Source organism: Cyclopterus lumpus, chromosome 19 (assembly GCF_009769545.1).
Source record: "Cyclopterus lumpus isolate fCycLum1 chromosome 19, fCycLum1.pri, whole genome shotgun sequence".
NCBI lineage: Eukaryota > Metazoa > Chordata > Actinopteri > Perciformes > Cyclopteridae > Cyclopterus > Cyclopterus lumpus.
Genome location: NC_046984.1, coordinates 9434935 through 9460684, shown reverse-complemented (window position 1 = coordinate 9460684; position 25750 = coordinate 9434935). Strand labels below are relative to the sequence as shown.

Here is a 25750-nt window from a genome sequence, read left to right as displayed (position 1 = left end):
AAACTTACAGTAAACATTACCCCTTCAACCTTTTTGAAGTTCCTCTTAAACATTACGAAATATGGTCACCCAGTCATAATGATTAATAATTCAATGTCAAAGATCAAGTTGCAGCATTATCTCAAAGAAAACTTCAGTATACAAAGTAATATACAAAATAAACTCACTTGTTAGTGATTCAGACAGACTCTCATAATTGTTAAATAATAGTAGTTATTTTCACTCTGGATGGATTAATCTAACATCTGGTGGTTTAGCAGATTTCTGTGAAGCCACACACATTTATTTAAAACAAAGCTGTGTACTCTCTACAAGGACGAGCACCCAGCATTACTGCTGAATGGTAAACCACATAATGGATAACAACGAGGGCTACTGGCAGCACATTATGTCACACAATAGTGGACTTCAACCCCAAACATCTGTCTGTCTGTCCGGTGCTCTGAAACGGATTTGGTTTGAATAATCATTCACACAATTCTTTGTTTTGTGAGAATAAACTATGTATTAGTTATTTCAGCCAATGATTATTGAGTAACTATTACAACTACAAATATTTGCTTGAGCTGAAGTCATCTTTGCATGGTCATCTCATAGCAATAACACTGGCAGCACAATAAACAATTCAGTGTACTAAAAGGTTGCTCCTGAAGATAAAAGTAGAATGAAAACACAACCGAATGGAGACAAACTATGAACGTTGATGTGAATATTATAGTGATAGTTCACCACAAAGCTCTGAATCCACTCTGTGATGATTAGTGGTTTCCATTACCCCTAAAGAGACGATAATGAGCACATTACTGCCACCTAGCCTGGGATGGGATGACAAGTTGAAGCCAGCAGAGGAAGTGCAGGCAGCAGAGATGTACAGTAAAAATTGGCCAAAAATGAGCCTGAAGCTCACATCGTATTGAAATTAAACTTCATGTAGATATACTCACTTATTACACAGCTCATGAGTAGATTTACATGAATGGCTTAGATATATTTTACAGGACATTTGTGGCACAGATGTAACAAATAATATAGATTACGTTTTCATTCAATTCCAGGATTATTAGTAAGCCCTGCCAGCTCATTAATAACATGAGCCACACAATTATGATTAAAAGATGAATAGAAACTGTGTGGACACTGACAGGCGTCACTGGATCTCTTTCAAAGTGAGCCTTTAAACACTTTCCTCTCTCTGAATAGAACATCCAAACAATCCATTGAGCATTTATTCACACTCATAATCATTTTAGTTTCGGACCCAGTTTGGTTTGCAAATTAAACAGGCACTAGAAGAACAGCATCGCCACAGGTCAGTACATCTCATTATCTGACTGACAGGATGATCATGATGCATCCAAACGCTGCAAGCTGACTCACAGCCTCAGTGTTTATGTGACCCAGCTGCATAATCCCTGACCCACTTACTGCATCTGGATGGGACTCTGTCTGCTATGCTGATCCTCTTCCGAGCCACAAAGCACTGTATACCTACTTTTAAATTAGCTGAGTACAAAGAAAAATATCTTTGGCTGTCAAAATGTTAACATTGGCGTGGGGAAATTTGCTTTTGTCAGACTTTGTGAATGCTGTCATATTTCTGCAAAGGTAGTTGCATTTTTATCTCTGTGAGCAAAGGAAATGTTGCTTTACGAAAACTGTGACATGAATTCATTTATATACTGAATATAGTCATGTATATTTTGCATTTTCAGTATATTTTATGTTCGTTATTACAACAGAGCGCTCACTTCACCAAGCTATGCTTCTCTTTATCAAGCCCATTATCATTGACAAAAAACATATTTAAATTCATGAAGTTTTGAAGTCTCATTTAGCCACTTGTTAGCAAGCACATACACAACAAAACACTTAAAAGCTTGACAATTCACGAGAGTAGCGTCTACTTGATTTAATAGGGAAAACTAAAAAACAATCTTAAGTGCACCAAGAGAACACAAACCTAACAAATCATTCCTGTTAGTGCATTTTATCATTAAAGAACAATAACACTCTCAACTCATGTGTCAATAACTCACTATCAGTCACATGTGACAACCAACCCCGAAGAGAATGTGAAGAGCATCCATAACTGGGATTTCCTGTTAGCAACTAAGCTAACTTTTACATGTTGTAGCTGAGCTAAGAAAATACAAAACAATCTAACCTAAATATAGCGGTCCCTTTATTCATTTTAATGGTAGTGATTGTTTTATTATAAACCCATTGTGTAAAAGCCTCGAGGAGAAACACAGGATAGCTGGATATAAACAAAAGGTCTTCTCATCTCCTGAAATGACCATGGAAATGACCTTTGAGGTGACCTCTGACCCCAATTCTGGACCTTTCTGTTTAGTGCTAGTTAGCGCACGTTAGCATGTTAGGTCCCAACTAACATGACGTCAGCATTTAACTCCACGCACTGCTGTGTCGAAGTACACCATCACTGAGTGGGTAGCATGACTGTATCTTAATCTGTCCTGTACTTTTTAAACGATTAATCAATTATAAAAACTGTTGCTTTTCCTGCCTTGACTAATCCTGGAAATGCTTGTTTAAATAAAAAGTATGATGTTGTTAATGCATCAGTTGGCAATTGTGGTGCAGCACTGTTAAATGTTAACCACTTTCAGTTTGGGTCTAAACATCTATAACTAACAATAAAAACAGTCTTATTCACTGCTCTTGTTATGAATGCATATACATGAAATAGTCAGTGTAAGCAGGAAGTAGTAATATATCTAAGGGTTTAAAAAACCTCAAAGAAAATAATGAGGGATGTCTTTACTTTTCCTTTGATTTTGTTGAAGTCATTTGAGACTTTAGCTCTCATTTGAGACTTTAGCTCTCAGTGTATTTCCTCAGCTCAGGGCTTCTTCCTTCATTACTTTTTGCACTTCCTGAAAACAGCATACACTTTCAATCCCTTCAGCTTACGCACTATAACAGTACGGACAACTATATTAATACTTCCCGGGCTCATCTGCTAAACTGCAATCTCTTCTCACTGGCTAAGCTCTCTGGATATTGCTCACTTTTGACACTTATTTTGCCCCCACAAAAACCAAATATCTTTAATCTCCAAGTGGATCTTTATCTCTGCAAAATACAATGAAACACGTTACATGCATTTTGTCTTTATTATGAATGTGCTGCAGAAGTATAATATTCCAAATGTTTGTAATTTTCATTTCCTATTGTCAAACATTAATAAAAATCCACAGCATGCCAATAACCACAAAGATTATAGAAGCCTGGTGGTAGCACAATTATGTCAGTTTCTGTGCCTATGTTAGACCATAACTACTTAATGCTAACTCATATCAACTATAGAATTATCACAATATTGAGATTTAAACCTGCAGAATACATCAATTGTTGATTACAATTAAATTTACATATTAAGTTTTAACCGAGGATCATTTACAGAAAAATGTCTCTGTGAGCTCATGATTTCTGTACATGATTTAAAATCCAAGGTATTATAAATGAGGAGAGTTTTATCCATTCTCCATGAAACCCAGTGGTTTCAGATCACAGTGAGAATCACAGGTAGATTAAGATTAGGTTAGTTAAGGATACATAGTAAATATATAATCATAATAATAACAATGATAACATTAAATCAGATTTTAAAAGTAGTTCTCAGCATAGTGCTAATCATATCTCACACCTAAAAAAAACATGTTTGGACCAGTGTTTTACAAATTCAAAAGACAGCGTCTCAATGTGAAAGAAAATGGGTACATAATTAAGGTGTTGGTTGCTTTTGTAGGGATTTTTTTAAAGGGACAAAAAAAAACCCACAATGTTTTGTTTGACAGTCCAGGCGACTGGTGGACGCAGACTGAGACTATAGCCATCAACTTTGACTGCAATCACAAGCTATTTCATTTGTTAAGCAAATATTGATTTCCATATGCATATACAATGCTACCATCATCTGTCAACTGCAGCACAGAGCACTTCAAGAGCGTCACATTATGAAGTTCTGTTTCAAAATGATCTTTTACAAACAATATAAAAAGACAGGTTATAGATGTGGCACAATTAGCTTCACTGTAAAAGGAATGTCTTGCTGCAGTGTGTTTGTTTTTGTGTGGACATGTACCCTTCCCCGGCTCACAGTGGTCAGTGGTGTCAGCGGATTGATATTAAAATTGCAGCAGAGCAAAAAAACACTTTTCCTCTCTACAACATTGCTGTGATCATTTGTGTTTTTACAAAGCAAGGAACTTTCCTTCTACATTTTATGTTTTGGCACACATTTTCCTTGCCGTGATGACTGTGTCTTCTGTGTGAGACTTTCCATAATCCCTTCCAGTTTAGCACCCATAGCTAGTCCTTGATAAGCCTCTTTTTCATCCTCTTGTGCCACCCATATTCACTCTCAGACACCAGCTGCATGGGCAGGAGAACCAGAAACAAGATATACTGTGATTCAAAGTGTTTCTTCTCTGCGAGGGAATTGGGGGAATTTCTGCTCAGTGATTTCAATGCAACCACAAATCTCAGAGCCTCTCCATGTATCCGAGGGGATTTAACAGCTAGCTGAAGCTCTGATGTGTCCTGTCGTTGGCTGCAGTGAAGGAAAGGACGAGGGCAGACATTTTGTTGCGTGTGACTCTCTAGATGGGAGGCAATCCTTCCCGTTTCACGTTCTGTGACCACCTCCACTGGTCTCCCCAATCACTGGTCCACCTTGTCTGAGTCCGTTCTGTGGGGGGAGGGGGGAGGGGGGATGGGAAGCGTTTCTCGAGAATCGTTCAGAATGTGTTGACCAGAATACTATGGGGCTGATTAGACTGCCTCCTGATTAGACTGCCTGCTCCATCTAACAGACAACCCCCTCCCTCCTCTTGGTTGCATATTTTCTTTTCTTCCATTAGCAAAAAGGGATTTATATAGATTACAGAAATACAAGTAAGCACTGTATATCGGGTGCATATTTGTCACACATCCAGGTAATGACTAGGCGGTAAAGACAGTGGTGCAGGTGCGGCCCAGGCGGTCAGTTGCCTTATCCAGTTTCATCCCGGGATGAAACTCAGGTTTTCACATTTACTAAAAAAAAAAAAAGGAAAGGAGGCATATTAGTTGAAGATCTATATATTCTGCAACTTGATATAGATGTATACACTTTCACAGACCACAGAGGACAAGTTATGTAATAAGAAAAACACTGGTTGTTGAGTCCCAGGAACCTTTAAGTTGTGTACAATTGCCCTTCCAGCCATTAAGTTAATCAGGACATCTCTTGGCTTAATGAGACCCAACAGGCTGCATTCAAAAGCAAGAGTACAGATAAATATCTGCTCAAACTGAAGTGAAAAGGCAAATAATAATTTAACTGACTGACCTTTCATGTATACATTTAAACATACAGTACTGTAAAAGACAAATAGTCTCTTTCTTAATCTCTAATAAGTCGTATTCACTATTCTGTTAACATAATCCCTTTATTTGGTACAATAAATGTACATCTGTCTTGTGAGCATGTCAACAACTCACACACTGACAGACATATGAATACATATGGTACAGGGACAGAAAGAGAAGATGTAGATTTGATAAAAATGCTCTGATCTTTGTGAAGAGTTGACACAGTTTCTAAAGTGCTACAAAGGCTAAAGACTTGTGCATGCATTGTAACTAGTGCAATATTGTGCAACCATGGGTAATAACGTCAGTGATTACAGTAATATTGTGCTAACAGAGCAACATATTATACTGTGATGGGATACAGGGTGACAGGAGCAGGTGTTTGGGCCAGGAGGATCAGGTCTATTGTTACAGATTCATAGGGGACAAATTATTGCACACAGGGGGTAAAAAGGTGAAATTAAGGTTTAAAGGTCAGATTTGGGACACTCACTAGCCAGGTTGACAATGCAGGCGATGATAATGACCGTCCCTCCTACTAGTGACACAATGGAGAGCATCTTGGCAACACGTCCCAGACGCACGGCGCCGTCCAGGTTTCCCTGCTCGAGACTATTCTTGGACTGAAGGAGAAGGTTGAACCATCTGTTAGCTGTGGTTTGATACAGGTGCCGATTAAGAGAAAAGGCACAGTCAAAAGGTTCTCACCATGACGGCGTAGACAAATCCCACAATGTTGATGGGCCAGACGGGGCAGAAGCAGGCCAGCACAGATAGGAGGAGGTAGTCTTTGACCTTGGTCCGGTCCAAAGGTGGATTGGTGGCGATGCTGGAGTGGCGAGAGATCGACGGCCTGGGCGAGAAGGCGGTGTAGCCGATGGAGCTCGCCCTGCTCCCCTTCCTGGTCTTGTTGTGATGGGAGTAAGAAATGGAGTGTTGTCTTCTGGGAGGAGAGCAGATGACCGGAGATGTGCTCTCCGCGGATGATGGGTGGATCCCATTACCTACACATGGGGGACAAAAAAGGATGGGCAAATGTTTAAATCATTGGAGGTACATGTGTGTGTGCTCTACCAGGAGCTCTCTTATGCACTTGAACTTGACTTTCCCTGGGTGAGCTGACTAAGCAGCTGTATGACCCTCCCCTCCTCCACCCACCCGCTGCCTTAACCGGAGGTCAAACTCATTCACTTACTATTCTTCAGCTTCTCGTTGATGACTATGACTAGCTCGTCTTTGGATTTGCTGCGGGGAGGCCGTGTGCAGACCGGGCTGCTGCTGCTGCTGTGGATGAGTGGTTCCCCTCCGACTGCTGGGCATGGCTCAGAGACGGCGGCTTGGCTCGACAGAGAGTCCTCCTGGTCCAGCAGCGACGGTTGTTCCTCCCCTGACCAAATGGTGGGGGCTGGCGACATGTTCACAGCCATGCTGACGGCAAAAAACTAAACTGTTGTTGGTGGTCCAGTCCTGTGGGTGCTAGCTGTAGTTCACCTGCAGGTCGGATAATGGTTCCCATCAGTTTGGGGACTGTACAAAAATGATTGTGGTGTGAAAGAGGTATTTAAAAAGGTGCATCTTTTCTGTATGCTGAATAAAGGGCTCTAATTTGTGTGGAATAGCAGTGTTTGACTTTTTCTCAACCCAAAGTTAGATTTTATTTCATCCTAAACAAATTAAATTATGAATAGTGTACGCAACACAGAATATTGAGTGTTTTTCAATATGAGGCCAACACGTGCGTCTCAGCATCAGGGTTCATTTTCCTCATCAAAATCAATTTGACGTTAATAAGATTATGTTTAGAGAATCAAAATAGACCTGCATCTTTGTAATTACTGACTTAACTTTATATTTCTAACGTGCTTGTTATTTTTCTCTAGCCTATTGCCACTCTGACCTTCACATTGATCTGCTTAACAGAAAGCAAATCTACAGTTTAGTTAAATATGTCTAATAATTTGTCTATCATTTTTCCATTGACAGCTATTGGTTCATGATTAAAGAATGTCTTGAATATTCAGAAAACCGGGCACATCAATGTGTTGTTCGTCATAATTTTGGCCATTGCTAATGTGATAATCATGAAAAACATTATTCCATTAAAGGGAAACTAAAAGTCCGTTTACAGTTAGGGAATACGACCACATGTCAAAACATCTGCATAAAGCTGCTGATGTGGATTTAGAGGGAGCTGCGCAAAATCTGCATTAGCAGCTAGTCTGCGACCGAACTGCCAGTGGTCGAATAACATTATGGGTAATGTAGGCGCCGGGTTTTAACAAGGAAGAGGAATGTGTGAAATACAACAAATGTTTTTTTAATTGTTCACCATCCGTTTTGATCAGTGTAATAAGCGAGAAACGCTAAATCAGTGGAGAAGGCTACCCTTTTGATATGAAAAATAAAATTGGCCTACAACAACGGAAGAGTCTTTGTTATTGATGGCCAAATTAGTTTTACCACATTTCTTGTTATTCAGAAATGTGTTGCATTTCCTTTTCCCCAATACAAGGGGAAGTAAAAAGATAATGCTTGGGTTATACTTTATAAAATAGTAAAGCAGAAGATTCAGCCACACACACACGATACATTGGGCTTTAACCGATTTAGACTGAGTCTCAATATCGCCAAGAGCCTCCAAATCCACCTCGCATCACATTTATGATCACTCCTTATGTCATGGGGAATTGTAAATAAATAGATGCAAGACAAACAGATAAAAACACACGCCTCGCAGAACAGCTCTGGGGTCACAATGACACCGAGCACAAAGGCATGGCAGATGGAGCGCATGCAGGTTCCTTTCAAACGAGGAGCAGCCATCTCAGTGCAGGTGTGTAAATATCATTATTTCACCGTGTGTACACAAGAGCTATCAGGCATATCGTGGCCGGTCGCTGGGCACAGTACAATGGGAAATAAGGACAGAACAACAACAACAACAATTTAAAAAAGGACAAAGAAGAAATACTCGGATAGATGCGTGAAAGAGGAGGGGGTATTAATTAGCCTGCTGCTCGCCATTTAAATAAGCAAAAATTAAACGTAGTTTGCATTGGATTCTTGCAGGTATAGCAAACCATGACTGCATATCAATTTAGCATTTTAAAACCAATACCAGGGGGAGAGACGGTGGCTGTACGAATATGAAGCAAACTGACCTGTTTATCCCAGTGCCTCTCAACGCAGCGTGCAGAGTTTTGACATCGTTATCAGGTGCAACACAAATGTATCAGACACGACCCAACATGTCTACAGCCGCGACGGACGTGCGCTACGAGTACAACCACACGGTCCTTTATTCTATGTGAAAGCTGGAGGTGTGGCGGCTCGTTCGGCGCAGTGTGTTGGGATGGATGGAGTCTCCTGGACGGCAGGCTGGAGCCAGAGAGGAGGGGTGTGTGTGTGTGTGTGTGTGTGTAATGAAAAGTGAAATCGAGGAGGGGGAGGCTGGATTATAGCATCCTTCTCTCCTTAACCCAAGAAAACAGCTTTTTTCACACTCAATATTTATCCACCGATGCTGCGTCACATCAGCCTCGGTCCGCACGCAGAGAACAGTTTTATTTATAAAAAAAATAAAAAATAAAATAGATGTATAGCCCAATTAGGTAGAAATAGGTGATAATTACACCCCACACACACACACAGACACACCTGAGTGGTTGATTTAAGAAGCGATACGTGCACATTGGGTTATGGCAAAGTGATCAGATTTCTTTATGGCGATGAAATAAACACTAAAATATTCAATGACACGTGAGATGTTTATAAAAAGCAGCAGTACGCCACCAGCTGGAACACAGTGGTAACTACAAAAACATCATAAAAAGAAGCATACAATGCAAAAAGCTTTTGGATAAAAATTAGACCAAAAAAAAAAAAACATTTTTAAAAAAACAGAACAAAATCACTATCCCATGGCGCTCAGGATGTTTGCCTGTTGAAATAAACAGAGTGAATATTAGTACAGCGAAAACACAAGATCACTAAAAACTGCATAATGTGCAAACACTGGCCACCACCTTGAATGTATTAGTATGACAGCCATGCTAGCGGCTTCGGAGCAAACTTGCTCAGTGACAACTTGCTGAAGTTTAGGTACACTGTATGTCTTGCTGCAGGTACACTGCACATACCTTTAGCATGAGACTGATGGAATTACATGATTTATTTTGAAGGCATTAAGAGCCAACCTACGGCTGTCATCGCTCAGAGGTCATCGCCCCTTAATGACACAAACACACGGCGTTGCACTATTCAGCTCACGTTACTGCGGTTTAAGGGTCGCTGTGACGTGGTCAAGCGCACAGATTCATCGTTTCAGGTGATTCTACGCTAATGAAAACAGTTTTCATAATCCACAGAAATGGTCACCCTTTCTAAAAAAAATTAAAATAACAAACGTCAATCTCAAGAGGAAAAAGTCAGGATCTCCAAAATTAGGATTCATCAAGAGGTTCGTGGCAATCCATCAAATAGTTATTGAGGAATTTTGGTACGGACCAATGTGGTGGAACATAGAAATATTCTACGACAATAGGTAGAACCACAAACTATGACTGACGCCCGCCCGCCCACACACACACAACCCTTGGCTTACCTTCATGAAGGTGGAAAATCTCTTTGCCGTCATACCCTCAACTTTCATCACATCCTCCAACTGCAAATTAGCAAAGCATAATTAAAGTAAATTTTAAAAAAGTCAGAAAAAGTATTGCTGTGTGGGTGTTACAAAGATCAAAACTGCACTCAACATGTCCTAACCTTTATGAAGAGACCATGGATCTCCCTGCAGCCCAGGATGAGCTTTGCCTTTTTATCTCCGATCTGCTGCAGACTCTTCAGCTCTTTGAGGGAGCCCGTATTGAGAACATGCAGGATTTTCTGTCTCGAGTGCTCCAGCACAGACGTGTCAAGCTGGAATTCCCAACCAGTCTCCATAAAGTTCTCTTTACCATCTGGAGGCTGAGAGAGAAGAGATACACGCAGTATAAAGTTAGACTAAATTACAGTTTACACAATTATAGAAAATGAAACATGGAAAGCTTTTTTAAAAATGTTTGAACTCAAATTGTATACATCATTTTGGCCAATAGAGAAGGTTCATTTTGACCCAATACTTTTGAGAAGTCGCAGCATCAGTTGAGACTAAAAACAAATTGAGCCTAATGCATCATGTCAGCTTGTATCTGATGCTTGCAATTCTGCAGATGTGTCCAGCTAAGTGCAGAGCCACGGCTTTAATGCTGACCTCAACCAGTTCTGAAATCTTCTTCTCTTTCTTCTTGACACAGACGGACTGTTTTTTGACGACGACAAGCTGCTGAAGAGGCTGGATCTGGGACACTGATATGGAGGAAACCACACGCAAATTAATGTTTTATTCAGTCTATGCTACACATTAGAACCCACTATGTTAATAATGAAAATATCAGCAGAGTGAGGGCATTGAAACAGTTAACATTTCACATGTTGTTTGGAGTCTAGTGAGATTTCAAAAGGTATCCATCTCACTCCCTAACTGCTGAGGGCGTTAAAAATAATTCTTCCTCATCGTCATTGGATACATTGTCTGGCTTCTATATTGTAGACGGAGCTCTAATATCACATTGCAGCTCATCAACAACTCCAGTGTTTCAACATGATATAAATTAGTGGGTGACTACCCTTTATGAAAACAGTAACAGAAGATGATTACAGAACCCAAAAAAATAAAAGGGGTTTCCAAGGCCACTTTTTCCCCATAGCTCTTCCTTAGTCTCGGGCAATTTAAAGACTACAGTGTCTGATATGTTTATAGTCTTAATATGGTGAATCTCTACATGTCTTCCCAATTAGATGAAATTAAACTGTCAGCTAAATTAATACAAATGTAATTGTGCAAAGCTAAGTTACATCCAAATGAACACATCCAACATTTCTAACTGACCTTGTAGGGGCTGGACCACAGCCTGCTGCCGATTGGCTTTTGTGGCAGCTGACTGTTTTCTTTGCAGAGGAGCGGTGCTGTTCTTAAAGGCTGCCTCATGTTTGGCACCGGACCCTTCTCCAGTCAAACGACTGAATAGCTTGGCATTGCTCTCAAACTCCTTCTGCTTCTCTTTGAGCTCCTGTTTAAATATAACAAAGTGGCAAAGTTGGCTATCAAATATCCATGAGGAAGCGTTGAGTGATCGGTATAAAGATCTGACAGTATCAGCATTTGGTTAATAACTTAGACAGTAGACACAAATGCTGGACCATGTGCATAAATAAAAATGACTAAAACCCATCTTAAGGAAGTTTTTCATACCAACCAGGTGGATTAATGTCACAATGTGTTCTCACCTGGATCTCCATGCGAGACTGGGCTACATCTTTCAGCATGCTGAGTTTATCCTTGTCTTGGCAGTTCATCATCAGCTTCTCCAGGGCTATTAGTCTTTCCATCACTGATGGCTCTGATGAACTGAAATAAACACACAAAACAAAAATCAAGACAGAGAGAATTGGTTGACAAATACAAGTTGAGGAGATTCATGGCACAGATTCATACACATAACAAATGGCAAGGAAGCAGTCTTTCCCAAAGAGGTCCCAGATGACCCAGCAGCTGTATCCAATGGGAGCACTGCAGAGAGAGTTGCTTTTTGCACAAGCTATACAATTATGGCCCACTGAATTAAGGCTATGGCTTGTTGAAGTTGCTGTAGTGTGGACTAAATTTAATATGGTGGCTTTGGGCAGTCATTTTCTGCACAGTCAAACATCTCAATTCCCAAGTATGATTAGCCAAACAATAATAGGTGTGTGATCTTTAACCTGTGAAAATGTGAAGACGGCGAGGAACCATCCTGTTCAGTTTTCTTCTCGTCTTTCTGCCTCTTCTTCGGTGGCTCGCCAGACCCCCCCGCCTCGTGGTCTTCTTTGGCCCGCTTCACTGGAGATGAAGTGAAATTAACAGTTTAGTATTCAGTGCATTCAGGCAAGCCTATTTGGGGAGATCTCTAGAGTGTAAAGCAATTCAGATGAAGATGGCACAGCATACACATTTTAAAAGGATATCTATCACGCCCAAACACAGCTGATGGTTGACTCTTAGTCACCATCCTCTGGGGTTGTAACACAGGTGGCCCCTATTGGCTTTTCAACTCATTCTGTCAGAGCTTCCTCTTCTCGGACCATTACATTTCCTTCTATACCTCCTTCAGATGGCCATCTGAATAAGATAGGGGAGTGCATGTCTCACTCAGTTTTACTCACCTGGCAGCACAGGCACTGCCACAGTTTCACACGTGAAGGGCTTGTTCACGATGAGCTTGGATTTGGAGGCAAAGTTGAGTGCACTAAACGTATCAAAATAGTGTTTGTACTCTGGTGCAATATTTGTGATCATGACAGAGTGGGCCGAGCCACCCAAAGAGTCCTGTAGCATCCGTGTCAGTTTACTGTCTCTGTACGGCACACGGACGGCAGTGCCCGAGTTAAGAGAGTCGACGACCTTGTTGAGAGTAAAGAGAGACAGGTTGATGGCACCGCTCTCCTTCAGGCGGATGCCTTGGTTGCCGGTGCGACGGTTGTCCTCAGACCCAGCCAGGTCTATCAAGTACAGCTTTCCCGTCTGTTGTCTGTGGGGAAGGGCACGCTGAGTCCGAACCACCTAGACAATTGACAAGAATAAGATTTACAAAAAGGGGTAATTTTAAAAAAAGATTTTTTTAAAAAAAAGGGGTAATGACAGGTCAGGCTTTGTAAAAAAAAAAAAGTTACAGAATCTAATCTACATATCTAAAAATACATACCCAACTACACCCGCCAAGGAAGAATCACACCTCTATTCTGCTAGCTCACTTTGCACCACTGAGCTAACTAACATTACAGCTTAGCTGAGGCATTTATGTTTACATCTTATGCCATCGATCTACTCGTCCATGAGTAGATGCCTGCTTCCTTATGTTCAGTGCTATGGTTGGTAGGTGTAGTTCAGTAGAAAGAATCTCATCTTGTGTAACTGGCTCATAATTTTTTGAAAAGAGTCAAATGTATTTTTTGGGTGTAAACCAGAGTGCCATCTGGTTCCTTTATAATGAAAATAATTCAGACATCTCTTTGCTCAATACATTCAAAACTAGGCATCTCTCACCAAAACAATTTAGATTGATAAATAGCACTACAGGCAACAAGAAAACCTATACATTATGGATTGTGAGGTGAACTGTCCCTTTAAGTGAGGTAAAGGTAGGCAGCAAGAGGCGTTTTTGATAAATGTGACACATTGTATATGCAGCTTTACAGAAAGTTATTGCTTGTGGGAGTGTTGCGAGAGAAAATTGATTTCAGCCCCAGCTACCAGACAGACTAGTTCAATGAATGATTCTCAAAGTTATTTTTAGCATTAATGTAATGTTTTTGAATCCTCATTGTACAATGACAAATTCATAAAACGAGATTTGTTTTTCCTTGACCAAAGTCACAAAGATGAGACAACCAGTGCATTTAATACCACAGATCTTCAGAAGAAAAAAACAGTAAATGAACGAATGGTCTTTACTTTGAGTTAATCAGATTAAATTTCAAACCTTGATGAGGAGGACAGCATGGCTGCGGCTGGAGCGCTGGTTTAGTTTGGTAGAAGCTGTCGTACGATTGAGGCTGGCAGGGACAAATTGTTTATCAAAATCTGAGAAGCAGGAGATGGTTGTGTGAGTGAGGCCAGGGATAAGGATGTTCTTGTCCTTGTCCTCTCTGATTGGTAAATCCAGGGAGCTCGGCGATAGAAGATCGAGCACCTGAGGGACACAGATTACGCATTGTCAAACATGAAAAAAAAGAAAGAAAAGCACTTGACTAAAAAAAACTGATGCTTCATAACAGGAAAGAAATGTACCATCAAATATTGGACAAGCAACTAAGTGGATAAAAAAAAAAAAGGTTGTAAAGTGTCCAAAACCTTGTTTCACTCTTTTACAACATTAAACTATTGTACCTGGACAGAAAGCATGACACTACCGGGTCACACTATACTTCAAACCATTTATACCTTTTCATTGTAAATTTCCAAATAAGACATGCCAATGCTATAGTCCCATCCTTCATTGTCATCCTTAGCTTTGACAAGCTTGCAGACCTCGCGAACAGCTCGAGGGATCACACCTGGCTGATCTGAACTGCCCATCATGGTGTGGGTCTTACCTATAAAAAAAGAAAAAAAAGAGAGATTGTCGTGAGTTAGTGAGCAATAAATGCCATTTAGAAACGGCGCAATTCATATACAAAAAAAGAGTTAATTTTAAGAGCAAACTGTGTCCACATCGACATCGTAGAGATTAATAAAACATCTTAAATCGAAGTATTTTGACTGGTGAATTAACAAACTGTATTTCACACAATGTATACCCCTCTAAAAGCCCACTATTAATTTCACATACATTTATACCATTAAGATCAATCTTTAGTGACATTGGAGAATGGACGAGCCTTGATTATAATCTTAGAATCAATATTCAACGAAGTAAACAATAGAACAATTTAACAAAACCAACAACGCAGTGACGTACCAGCTCCTGTTGGTCCATAGGCAAAGACACAGGCATTTTGTCCATTCAGTATGTGTGGCAGAATGGGCTTCACCGACAGGAACACCTCTTGCTGTGTAGTTTGCTCACCGTGAAAAGCGTCAAAACTGTTGGGACAATAATTACAGAGATCAACGAGAATAAATGAGAACAGAGAACGGGGAGGGCCGAGGACACTGACTGGTATTTGACGGTTTCTGTCGCGTTTCTCCAGTTGATGATTTCCAGGTTCTGAGAGTCCAGGCCTTTAACACACGGACCCTCGTCGTTCTCATCTTGGTTGCCCATGAAGGGTCGCAGACGAACCGCTACCCGAACCCTGGACGTCTTCTTGTTTGCTCCATCGGACACCGCCACACGCTGAGGCATGATTCACCGACTAATAAACAAAAAAGGACACGCGTTACATAATTGCACAGACCAAGTGACGCTGTTTACCTGTGTAGCAGAGAATTAACAAAGGTGCTTACAGGGAGATTTTAATAACATTTCATTATTCGTCAAACAAAGCATTGGCGTAGTAAGTGTGGCTCTAATAACGACAGTGTAAATAGTTTACGTCACTCTTGTTTCTCACAAATAACGTTACTCGTCTAACTGACACTAGTAACGTCGCTGAGTGTCACACGACCGTTTCGTCTGTGCTTACCAATATTATTTACGGACTCCTTGTTATCGAAATGTATCTTGAGGCAACGTTGCAGAAGAAATCTTTTAACAATGGCGACCGAGACCCCGAAACGTAACGTCAACCCGCAGAAGTTAACAGAACACTTTTCAAATGAGGAGCCCTGCAACCGGAAACGACGGCTGACCAATCAGAACTCTCTCTCACAGCGGCTTCTGTTTGACGTCCAGCGTCCTCTTTTATACGACGCATCGAACATTTTAGTCAACGATATGGCATACACACATATTTATATATATATATATATATATATATATATATATATACAAACACCATTTTAATTGAGGCGCTAACGCGAATAGTGAAGCGAAATATGTTTAATCAAATTTCGGCCGACACGCACTCAGCCCTGTGTGCGACTGCGCACTGCGCAGGAAGTAGTCCCAACAGTAGATCGCTACGACACACGCGTGCTCGCGGCGGACCATCCGCATGGTGTTTAATCCACGGGAATGCGCGGTTTGACCGAACCAAGCCGATCGTCACTCAGCCCAAAATGGCGCTATGTTTACATCTCTGTATAATCGTGTATTCTGTCTAAAAAGTCTCATGGAGAGCTTTGGTGATTGTATTCTCACAGAAAGATAATCCGATCATTTGGCAACACCGGTGATCCACGACAAATCGGACGTTCGGTAATGACCATTTAAAGCACGTATCTTATCTTATTGTAAGTTGCTATTCAGAAATAGCTGACGGTTAGGCCTGGCGTTAGCTAACGTTACATAGTTAAGTCAAATAAATATATTACGTTTAGTGTGTTGCTTTGTTCATTAGCTTTCCATTCTGCAAAGGTGTGGGCATGATACCACTCTTCAAAGATGCCCCCCCTCACTCACCGATGACTTTTATGTGTACTGACATGTATCTGTTCATAATTCATGCTTGTGTTTCGCAGATCTGTGACTCCTAAGTTCCTCAGCATCAGTCGGAAGGATGCAGACTGAGGCCACAGACTCTTCCCTGAGAGAGGGCATCGAGGCTCTGGGTGTGAGCGACTCGGAGAAACCTGCAGTCGGCAAAGAGGAAGAGGGCAACACACACGAACAGGACACGGAGATGACAGCGGCCACAGGAGAGGATACGACCACCAGGGATGAAACGGGTAACTCCATTAAGAAATACAAACCACACAGCTTGAAAGCACACTCAGTAGTAGGTAAGACATTTTATCATATGGGGACAAAGTCTTTAGTCTGAGTCTGTGTTCAAAATATGTGCAATAACTCTTGTTGTGACCTTTGTTTTTAGTTTTACCCAAGGTCAATACTGTATAGAGTTGTATGTACCGTATCAGAGTGTACTTTAACTGTAGTACCAATGAAAAGAAGGAACTACATATCATGTGATACTGAAGTGACATAATTCTGCTTTTGTTCAACTGACTTTGTGCTCATTTGTGCTGCCTCCTCAGATGCAGTGGAAAGAGAAGTACACAAGGATGCGCCTCAGGCAGACACAGGGCTGGATGGTGGAGAGGGGAAGCAGGCTGCAGGAGTGGACAGTGAATGGGAGCTTGCATACAGTGACGAGGAAATGGAGGACCCCAAAAACTGGATGCCCCCGCCTGCCGAGATCAAAAGACTCTATGAGCTCCTCTCTAAAGGGGAGATGCTGGAATTGAACTTTATGCCCCTTCCTAGGAGGCCCCCTACTCCTGATCGTACCCCATCACCTGAAAGAGAAGACGAGGAAGAGGCAACAAAGGAAAGAGGGAGGGAGGAGAGAGACTGCAGGTTAGCATACCTATTTCTCATTCATTTTAGGATTTTGGGTTTGTGTATAGGTAATGTGAAACCTCATTACTGTTATTTTTACAGGCCTCCAGCTCCAACTGAGTTTGACTTTGATGAAGAGCAAATGCAAGCCACTCCAAAAAATGCCTTTGTGAACAGACGCAGAACACCAGGTAATAACCACAGAGATCTGATTTTTTTTAAACCATGAGCCATATAAGCAAAGTCAACGAATAGTTTTGACTTCACTTGGCTCTTCCATTATATTCTGAAAGCACAGTAAAAGTGACGTTTTTTTTTTTCCTCCTTATCTTCCAGGATCTTCAGCCCGCTCCTCTGTGAAAAGGGAAGCTCGGCTAGACAAGGTGCTGTCCGACATGAAACGCCACCGCAAAATTGAGGAGCACATCATGCGAACGGGTCGAGATCTCTTCAAGAGTGAAAAGAAGCTGGAGGAGGCTCTGTCTCCAAACAGCCAGAAGGAGCGGGAGAAGGAGAGGGAACGAGACAGCAACCCCAACACCATCTTCTCCCCGAGACAGAGGAGATACTGAAGTATCAATAGATGAGGACTTGCTCACAGGCAAATGGGGCCAAGTGCCTTCCAGGCTCTCAAAACTTGAATTTTTTTTTATCAAACAAGTTTTGTATGTTTTGTATGTGTTTTGTATGTTGGCAATAAACATTTTAACCCTGGATAATGTTAACTGTTGTAATCAGCGTTCAGTAAGGATGGGTGATGATTATATATATATATATATATATATATATATATATATATATATATATATAATCACTATTGCGATCATAGTGATATTTTGATATACTGAAGATTGTAAACCTTTATGGAAAAAATAACAAGATACAGATGTATACTACATACAAAGCAGAGTAAAATATATTATCACATTTATGTAGAAACCATATATTAAAAATAAAAAAACAATATTGCAAATAAAGCAGCCGTGTCATTTACCTAAATGTCCCACAATGCTACACAGAAATATCAAAGGGAGATTTTCTACTATTAAGATGTTTACATTGTGATAAGAGTGATAAGCTGACTCCCCAAAACTGAGACTAACTGCTAGAAAAGCAGCAATATTACACCAATGCATGGATTCTGGCTCCCTCTAGTGGTTCACTTTCTTTTTTTCTGATGGGCTGTGATGTTCAAATCAGGTTAATGATCTTATAAATGTAATTTGGTAAATTTCAACAAAACCTAACTATAAAAAAGACTCGAGGCAGGATCAGGACAGAGAAGTATATTTTAGCTAAGTTGGAGTAACAATACAGCCTTCACATAAGGCTCAGAAGCATATAGTATATGTATGCATAAATATGCATTCAAAACCACAAACCAAATAAATAAATAAATAAGTACAAATAAATAACGAGCATTTTGTGGAATATACAGTACATCAGTTGAAATGTTTAGTCTTGTCAAGAAGCAGTACCGTAGGAGTTCATGGAATGGGAATGGATGTTCAACATGCCCAGTTGTCCAGATGTTTTGGCACACGCTGCCCTGTCTTGATAGTTTCTGAGCTTTGTTTTATTTATTTTTATTTACCCATTTCTAGGACAGTGAAGCTGCTTTAAACAAACTTAAAATGATAAAACTAGCCAGTTAGTTCATCGGAGGTTCATAGAACCAGTGGCTCAAATAAAAGGCAGTGTTTCATAAAATCAGAAAGGCTTGAAACAATTCATGAACTAAATAATGGTAAATGAGGGACATCAAATGAAGTTGCCACGGACAAATGTGCTGCATGTCTATCATAAGGGAACGCTTCCCTACAAGATTATTGTTCACTTTTGTTTCCCTTCAAATGGCAAAATTGAAAAGTCCTCTGACAAAGCTATAAATGCTCAAATCTTATGGATCCCTTAGTGAAATATTCCAGCCAATGAAATGGATATTTTTAGATTTATATCCGCACCAATCTAAAAAAAAAAAAAAACATTTTAAAAAGTGACTGCTACTGTGCATCACCTCCTTGTATGCTAAACACACTTTGTGATACTATTAAATGGAATGAAGTCATATCTATTCTGAAACAAGAAGCACTGCCAGAACGTTTGGGGCAAACAGTGAAATGTTTTGTGTTAATGCTGAAATTCCATTGTTCAAAAACACCTGTAAAAACATCAGATGTAGAATTGAGACAAAACCTAATAAATAATAAATAAAACCCAAAATTGACTTAATACTGAATTGGAAATAAGGACATTTTTACATCGGTTATGTACACCCATAAAAATGTTCTGTCCGACGAAGCCTCTTCCTTCTTCTCCGAGGATAAAAAATGTTTTTAAAAAAACCTAAAGAAACGCCAAAGAATGGGGAAAAGGGATAAGGCAGCAGAATACAGTCTTATGAGATTATCTCCCTTCTAAAGATGAGTCAGCCTGCAGGTTGGTTACATTTTGTTAGAGTGACAGTGACTACATAGAGGATACAGATATTAAACACTAACAAGTCAAAATACTGCTTAGCCGGGATTTTTTCTTTTTTGAAGGTCTTCTTCATTACTAAACTGAAATAGGCCTTCCATCTACAGCAAATGTACTAACATACAATATAATACATTCCTATTTTCCTACTCTTCCTATACCGTGAGGCAGAGAGGACTGAATTTGATCTACATGAGGGAAATAGCCACCTATGCTTGCTATACATCCAGGCAAATTCCTCAGGTCAGTGCATGTTCCTATCTGTCACAGTACCAGATGACATCTTTAAATACTGAGTGCATTAACACTCCACTTGTTTCCTACAAACTGAGAAGCTGAAGTGCTTGAAGGCCAGCAACCAAATCATTTCGCTGTTAGGAGCTTGATTGCTGGCCACAAACATTTCAGCAATTTGTTGAGGCCGTTGTCTGTAGCTCTCTTCATATTGCTACTTGGTTCAAGTCTCACTTCTCCCTCACAGCTTTCTTTCCTTTACATACTCATTGGTACATTCGCCTTTCTTCCCTCCCCTCCACTCTTCTCAGTGAGTGGCCAGCTCAGGCTCTGAGGCGCACGTACTGTAGCCGTTGGCCGGCTGGGGCCGTGCGTTTCCATCCGTCTGCCTCTCCTTGGCTGGGCCTGTGGCCGCACCTGGTCTCTGAGAGCGGGAGGAGCCCGTGAATAGTCGCAGGGCGCCCCTGCAAATTAGGGAGAACCAATAGAGCTGGGGAGCCATGAGCAGAGCAGCACCAAGGTTACAGTGCCAGGGCACCGACAGGGGAACCATGTGGAAGGGAATTGACGCGTACCTGGATCCAAAGACATAAATGTGATTTTAAACACGCGTTTTGAGTCTTGTATCCGTAAGCTATTAGATAGAGATCATGTGGCTGTGCAAGTTACCGACCCAAGCTGAGCGAGACAGCAGAACATGAGAAAACAGAGATGGAAAGACAGACATACCTTCCATAGGCGTAGTAGAGGTAAGGGAAGAGGAGGACTCGACAGATGAAAAAAGTGATCAGCATAAGAGCCCCATTCACTTTGTGCAGGAGAGTGTGTTGCTGTTTGTACTGAGAGCAGAGAAAAGCAGAGGGAGAGGTCAGAAGAGAGGGAGAAAGAAAAGCAAGCAGTACAGTTTGGTGAAAGCTGACGGTGTTAATCTTATTTGCCATTGTTTTATTGTTAATACGAACATTGTTATATTTGTTAATAATATCTGCATGGACTGAACAGGTAGCGATGGAGGGCACCGTATGCCATGTCGCTGGTTGGACACTGATTTCTAGAGGAGGCAGTAGGACAGTGTGTTACTAAAGCAGTGCTTCTGTTGTTTTACATTCCCATTTGTTTCCAGCTGATTAATTAACTTTCATCTTGAACATTCAACCTGCTTCAGTGAGATAACACTGAGCACAACCTTACACACCTTTAGAAAAGAGGTTTTCCTCTATCCCATTCACAAGTCGCATATCCTAGAATTACACATGGCATCCCATCAATACTCACCCTATTGTTTTATTCTTTAGGTACAAGACGACGGCTCTACGAGGCCACAGCTTTTAGCCAGTTATTGTTTATCAAACAGCCACATGCACTGTTGCTAGGGAAGGGAGGGGGCAGGGTGTTGAGTGATAAGAGTGTAGAAGGACACGCTGATATTGTATCTGCTAAATATCCAGTCAAAATACTAGGGGCTATATTCAGAGGCTAACAGCTGCGGGAGCCTCAGATGGGGTACAAGCAGAAAGCAGTGGAGGGAAACCCTTTATCTGGACACTGAAACATTATACACATAAACCTAAAACAAATACAGGGGGGGTGCTACAACGTGTATTCAAGCAAACCGTGTAACCAATTAATGTCTGGTGTTTCTGACAGTGCTGTTCATGTAAGACAGTCAACAGGAGCCGATAGACATGAACAAGCTGCATGCTGGGAATGACCGGAAAATATATTCTCCGTTGAATGAAAATGGGGGGGTGGTGGGTGGGAGTAAAGAGTGTAGTGGAACTTTAGTGTGACACATGCACATGCAACAACACACCGAAAACCGTCTTTGAGGGTAAACCAAGACACTTACCTGGATGAGTATTTTTCCTAAGCAGACAGATGGAGTGCTGAGCTCAGCCATGAACAATACACCCTGGAAATAATCTCCCTTTCCTTGTCGCCAAAACTAGAGGAAAAAAGAGGTTGATTCTTTTTTGAGAACGCAATTACAGCTTTGTTCCTTTGTGGATTTGAACAATATTCATTCCTTCAATAAATAAATCTCTAGCTAGAAGGAACAAGTAAAACATTGGAGATGTAATTTCTACTTTCCCAGAGCCAGACAAACTGGTGGATGGATTTGTATCGTCTCTACAAGCACTCATGGTGAGTGCAGAATGCAACAGTGATATACTGCAAGAGATATTTCAGTGCTATACTTCTCCCTTGCCTGACTCAAATCTCAGCCCAAAAGAAAAGAGTACTATGTGACAGTTACCACAGAAACGGGGAAGCAGGCGGTGACCATGACAACATGGTGCAGCACCATGAGGAACTCGCGACGCAAGTAGCTGGTCAATGCTGTGCTCATGTGCTGAGGTGCTGCCGAGGCCTCCTCATGCCCTTTGACCCGAAGCTTGTACCAGTAGCACATGAACATTGCGTAGATGTCATACACGAAGTAGGGAACAGCAAACATGATGTAAGAGCTAGTCAGCCAATGCCTGTGTAGAGAAGAGGAGAGGCCGGATTTTAAAAACAGAAAGGAAAGAATAGATAACAGTGTAAGCAAATAATTCCCTCAAACAGAGGCGTTTAATGAGAAAAATGTAAAACTCCTTATACCTTTATTAATATCAATATTTGGTAAACATTTGTGGCTGATGCATTACACAGAGGGCCCCTGAATGACACATCTTAAAGCCTTGGAAAGTATAAATCCTGAAAGTTGATTTGTTTCATGCATTAGACTTTAACAAATCACCTCTGGCCAGATCCTCCTCAAATTTAATTTAATCACCGCTTTCACTTTATACTTACTTATAAACACTGTATATACACTTAGCATTTTTTTTCTTTTTCTATCTTTCTTAAATTTAATAGGTCCTGATCTGCGCTGCTATTTTATTTAACTGTATATATTGTAACCTTGTTTGCTGCTACTAGAAATAAATGTCCCCCTGGGGATGAATACAGTGTATATTTATCTTTCTAAAGACAAGATACACTGGTCAAATGGTATGGAATATATTCTAGTGAGCATTTCTTACTGGTCCTCCAGGATGTCCTCGCAGGAAGAAGCAATGATGTAGCCAGCTGAAGAAGCCATGACTGCCTGAATGGATGAAACCAACCTGGGAGCAGAAAATGGCAAAATAATTACAAATAATGTATTTCTCATTAGCCAATGCAGTGAAAGAGTTTAGACTATTTAGTTAAAAAAGTAGAGCCCTTATAAAAGATCTTGGAGTGCAGCTGCAACAACCTGCCATACTTGAGTAATACAAATAAACTGCACATGAGCTTATGTATTGAAGAAAACCTTGGATGGCACTGGAGTAGAAGCACCACTACTGGAGTGTTTGGAGGAACAATGTTGTCATTTAAGTAGAAACAAGTTTAAGAAGGTCTAACCTGGCAGATACAATGACTGCATCTCCTTCGCTCCATCTCAGAGCTGGGATCGACCTTAGGCATTGTTTGGACAGAAGGAAAAGGCCTGGAAAGAACACAGACCCAGCAGCTAGAATGGTCAGCATGGTCCCTGGCAATCTGCCCGAGGCAAAAAGTTCAACGGGCAATCTGGTCCTTGAGTTCTGTGGCTCTTTCCCCCTCTCTGAAACACACACAACATCAAACAGTGAACAAACAATGCATATTGATATAACTCGTGGCAACTCCCATGTCTCTACATTAGCAGCACTAAGACAAACAAACAAAGCTTATAATCAAAGTCCAGCATATGTGGCAATATATTGTGAAACGGAACGGTGCCCAGGATCCAAAGCAGGGAGACCATATGAATGCTGAGTGCCGGAGCAGGATAACAGATAGAAAGAAGGCCCTTTTGTGCAGCATGCTGCTCTGTCTATCGGCTGACATTGTACGCCTTATTCACTCCCCCATGGATTCATAGGGCAGCCATGTGATCGTTCCATGCAGTATTCTTACACCAGACTAGCTGACTCAATAATAAGTCGAAATGCATTAGCAAAATACGCATTGCGCTTCTTTTCTTTTTTAAACTATCGACATAAGAATTGACTGCTGGTGCTCATAGTTCCAGGCAACAGCGGGAGCTAATGTTACCTGTGTGGAATAGACTTTTGACCGGCAGCGTTAGCTAAACACGGAGGGGGATTGAGACCGACTGTAGGTTGACGGACTGCTAAACTACTCTGGCATTGACGCGGATCTGCAAACTGTTAAACGTTAAAGTTAACGTAAGCAACTTTGTCTAAATTGTGCTGCGAGACCACACGTCAAATTGACCTGATGCCTGAACCAACGCTCACTTAGCGAGCTAACGTTAAACAGAACGCTTTCCATTAAAACACACCGGCTATCCAAGCTATACAAAAAAAGAAAATAAAGAACACCAGAAAACTTAAGTAACGCCAATTTACGAGCTTTAATGTTGGGGGGTTATCAAGTTGTGTCGAGAAAACTGGGCCAATCGTTTGAACCGTGAGATGTAACATTAGCAGTGAACAGAGACGATCCCTCCCTGAGGTGACCACCTGCTTTATAACCGCTAACAATGACGCGAGGAACGTTAGCATCTCCCGAAATATAGCAGCTGGTCACCGCATAGTTAACAACCATTGTCTTTTGACCCACTACCTGTAGTTAGCACGACGATAACACCCGATGAACAATAACTGATAACTGAATGTAACGTGGCACACGTTTTGTCGCTGGTAACGTCAAACTGTTCAGTTAGCTTGTTATTTGTTTGTAGCGGTTAGCAACTAAGCTAACCGACAGCGTGGAAGCTAACCATGGCTTACAGATTGGAGTCAAGCTAACTACACATGTTCAGAATTTAAAAATATATATATATTAAGCAACATTTACACAAAGATTTTGCAGAGTCCAATCGGCGGCTAGTCGAAAACTCGCGTCCTCCACAAAGAGTCTAACGTTAGAGATGTCCCCGGGGTCTCCGCCTCGATGATCCGCATGTTTATGTGGCCACTTCAGTGTCTGACGGATAGCAGCAGCGAGCTAACGCTAGCTTGCAGCAAGTTAGATTGACATCTATGGGAGGGTGGCTCAATGAGAGCATTGGTGACTGGCCTGCTTCAAGCAAGCTTGAGCAAATAGCCAAGTAAAAAGGGTCGAAAAAACACAACGCCACGGTCTGATCCAAGTGTCACGGTAACGTTAGCTCGTCCCAGTCGCTATATCATCTCGTCTGTCTCGCAGCAGCAGACCAGAGAAGCCGCTGTCTCGGGCTCGCAGTTGACTCAACGCGGTGGACTGCTGCGCAAGCTCTTTCCTACAGGTCCAGACAGCAGCTCGCGTCATGACGAGGGATTTGCACCAGTCACTTCACTGCATTTTGTACACTGGGTTTTCATCGTTTTCTACACAGGGAAACATTGAATTGATTCCCCACAAGGAGGGCATCTATTCAAGCTGTGTTCACAATTTGCAATATCCAATCAGACCACTTACAAAATAAAAAAAATTACATCCAACAAGATTATTCTGTATTTGTGTATTTAATTCATAGAACCATTCAACTATTACAATAATTAAAGGCAGCCACTTACCATTAATGCCAGTTGTGTCTGTAAAGACTCATGTACGTGTTTGTCTTTGACCAAGTTGGTTATTTGACCTTTGAATGGACCAGCATTTGCACATAAACTGATCAATCATCAGTCCTTATCTGCACATTATCAGAGATGCTTGGTATGTGTGAATGCTCA

At 41.2% G+C, this 25750-nt stretch overlaps 4 protein-coding genes across 5 annotated transcripts; 1 reads left to right on the top strand and 3 right to left on the bottom strand.

The window, feature by feature from the left end:
• Positions 1–3120: 3120 nt before the first annotated feature.
• Positions 3121–8967, bottom strand: prrt2 (proline-rich transmembrane protein 2). Its single transcript, XM_034558449.1, has 5 exons — positions 8541–8967; positions 6575–6870; positions 6088–6383; positions 5873–6002; positions 3121–5061 (listed from the first exon to the last, which is right to left on the bottom strand). Exons 2-5 carry the CDS (start codon positions 6804–6806, stop codon positions 5045–5047), a joined length of 675 nt encoding a protein of 224 aa, XP_034414340.1. The 5' UTR covers positions 6807–6870; positions 8541–8967; the 3' UTR covers positions 3121–5044.
• Positions 8968–9075: 108 nt separating this feature from the next.
• kif22 (kinesin family member 22) lies at positions 9076–15965 on the bottom strand. Its single transcript, XM_034558445.1, has 13 exons — positions 15586–15965; positions 15118–15315; positions 14919–15043; positions 14402–14553; positions 13941–14150; positions 12625–13021; positions 12184–12301; positions 11710–11830; positions 11312–11492; positions 10634–10728; positions 10147–10347; positions 9983–10042; positions 9076–9319 (listed from the first exon to the last, which is right to left on the bottom strand). Exons 2-13 carry the CDS (start codon positions 15303–15305, stop codon positions 9293–9295), a joined length of 1875 nt encoding a protein of 624 aa, XP_034414336.1. The 5' UTR covers positions 15306–15315; positions 15586–15965; the 3' UTR covers positions 9076–9292.
• A 27-nt stretch (positions 15966–15992) lies between these two features.
• On the top strand, positions 15993–18056 carry pagr1 (PAXIP1 associated glutamate-rich protein 1). Of its 2 annotated transcripts, none has more exons than XM_034558447.1 (5): positions 15993–16259; positions 16523–16783; positions 17039–17360; positions 17445–17533; positions 17679–18056. In XM_034558447.1, the coding sequence occupies exons 2-5, from the start codon at positions 16561–16563 to the stop codon at positions 17912–17914; spliced, it is 870 nt and encodes a 289-aa protein (XP_034414338.1). In that variant the 5' UTR covers positions 15993–16259; positions 16523–16560; the 3' UTR covers positions 17915–18056. The 2 variants fall into 2 exon arrangements, with proteins under 2 accessions (XP_034414338.1, XP_034414339.1); XM_034558448.1 differs by having other exon boundaries at positions 16003–16259; positions 16523–16729.
• A 557-nt stretch (positions 18057–18613) lies between these two features.
• On the bottom strand, positions 18614–25381 carry LOC117748775 (ceramide synthase-like). Its single transcript, XM_034558841.1, has 7 exons — positions 24891–25381; positions 23448–23649; positions 23084–23167; positions 22312–22537; positions 21904–21999; positions 20784–20893; positions 18614–20629 (listed from the first exon to the last, which is right to left on the bottom strand). Exons 2-7 carry the CDS (start codon positions 23570–23572, stop codon positions 20362–20364), a joined length of 909 nt encoding a protein of 302 aa, XP_034414732.1. The 5' UTR covers positions 23573–23649; positions 24891–25381; the 3' UTR covers positions 18614–20361.
• Positions 25382–25750: the final 369 nt, after the last annotated feature.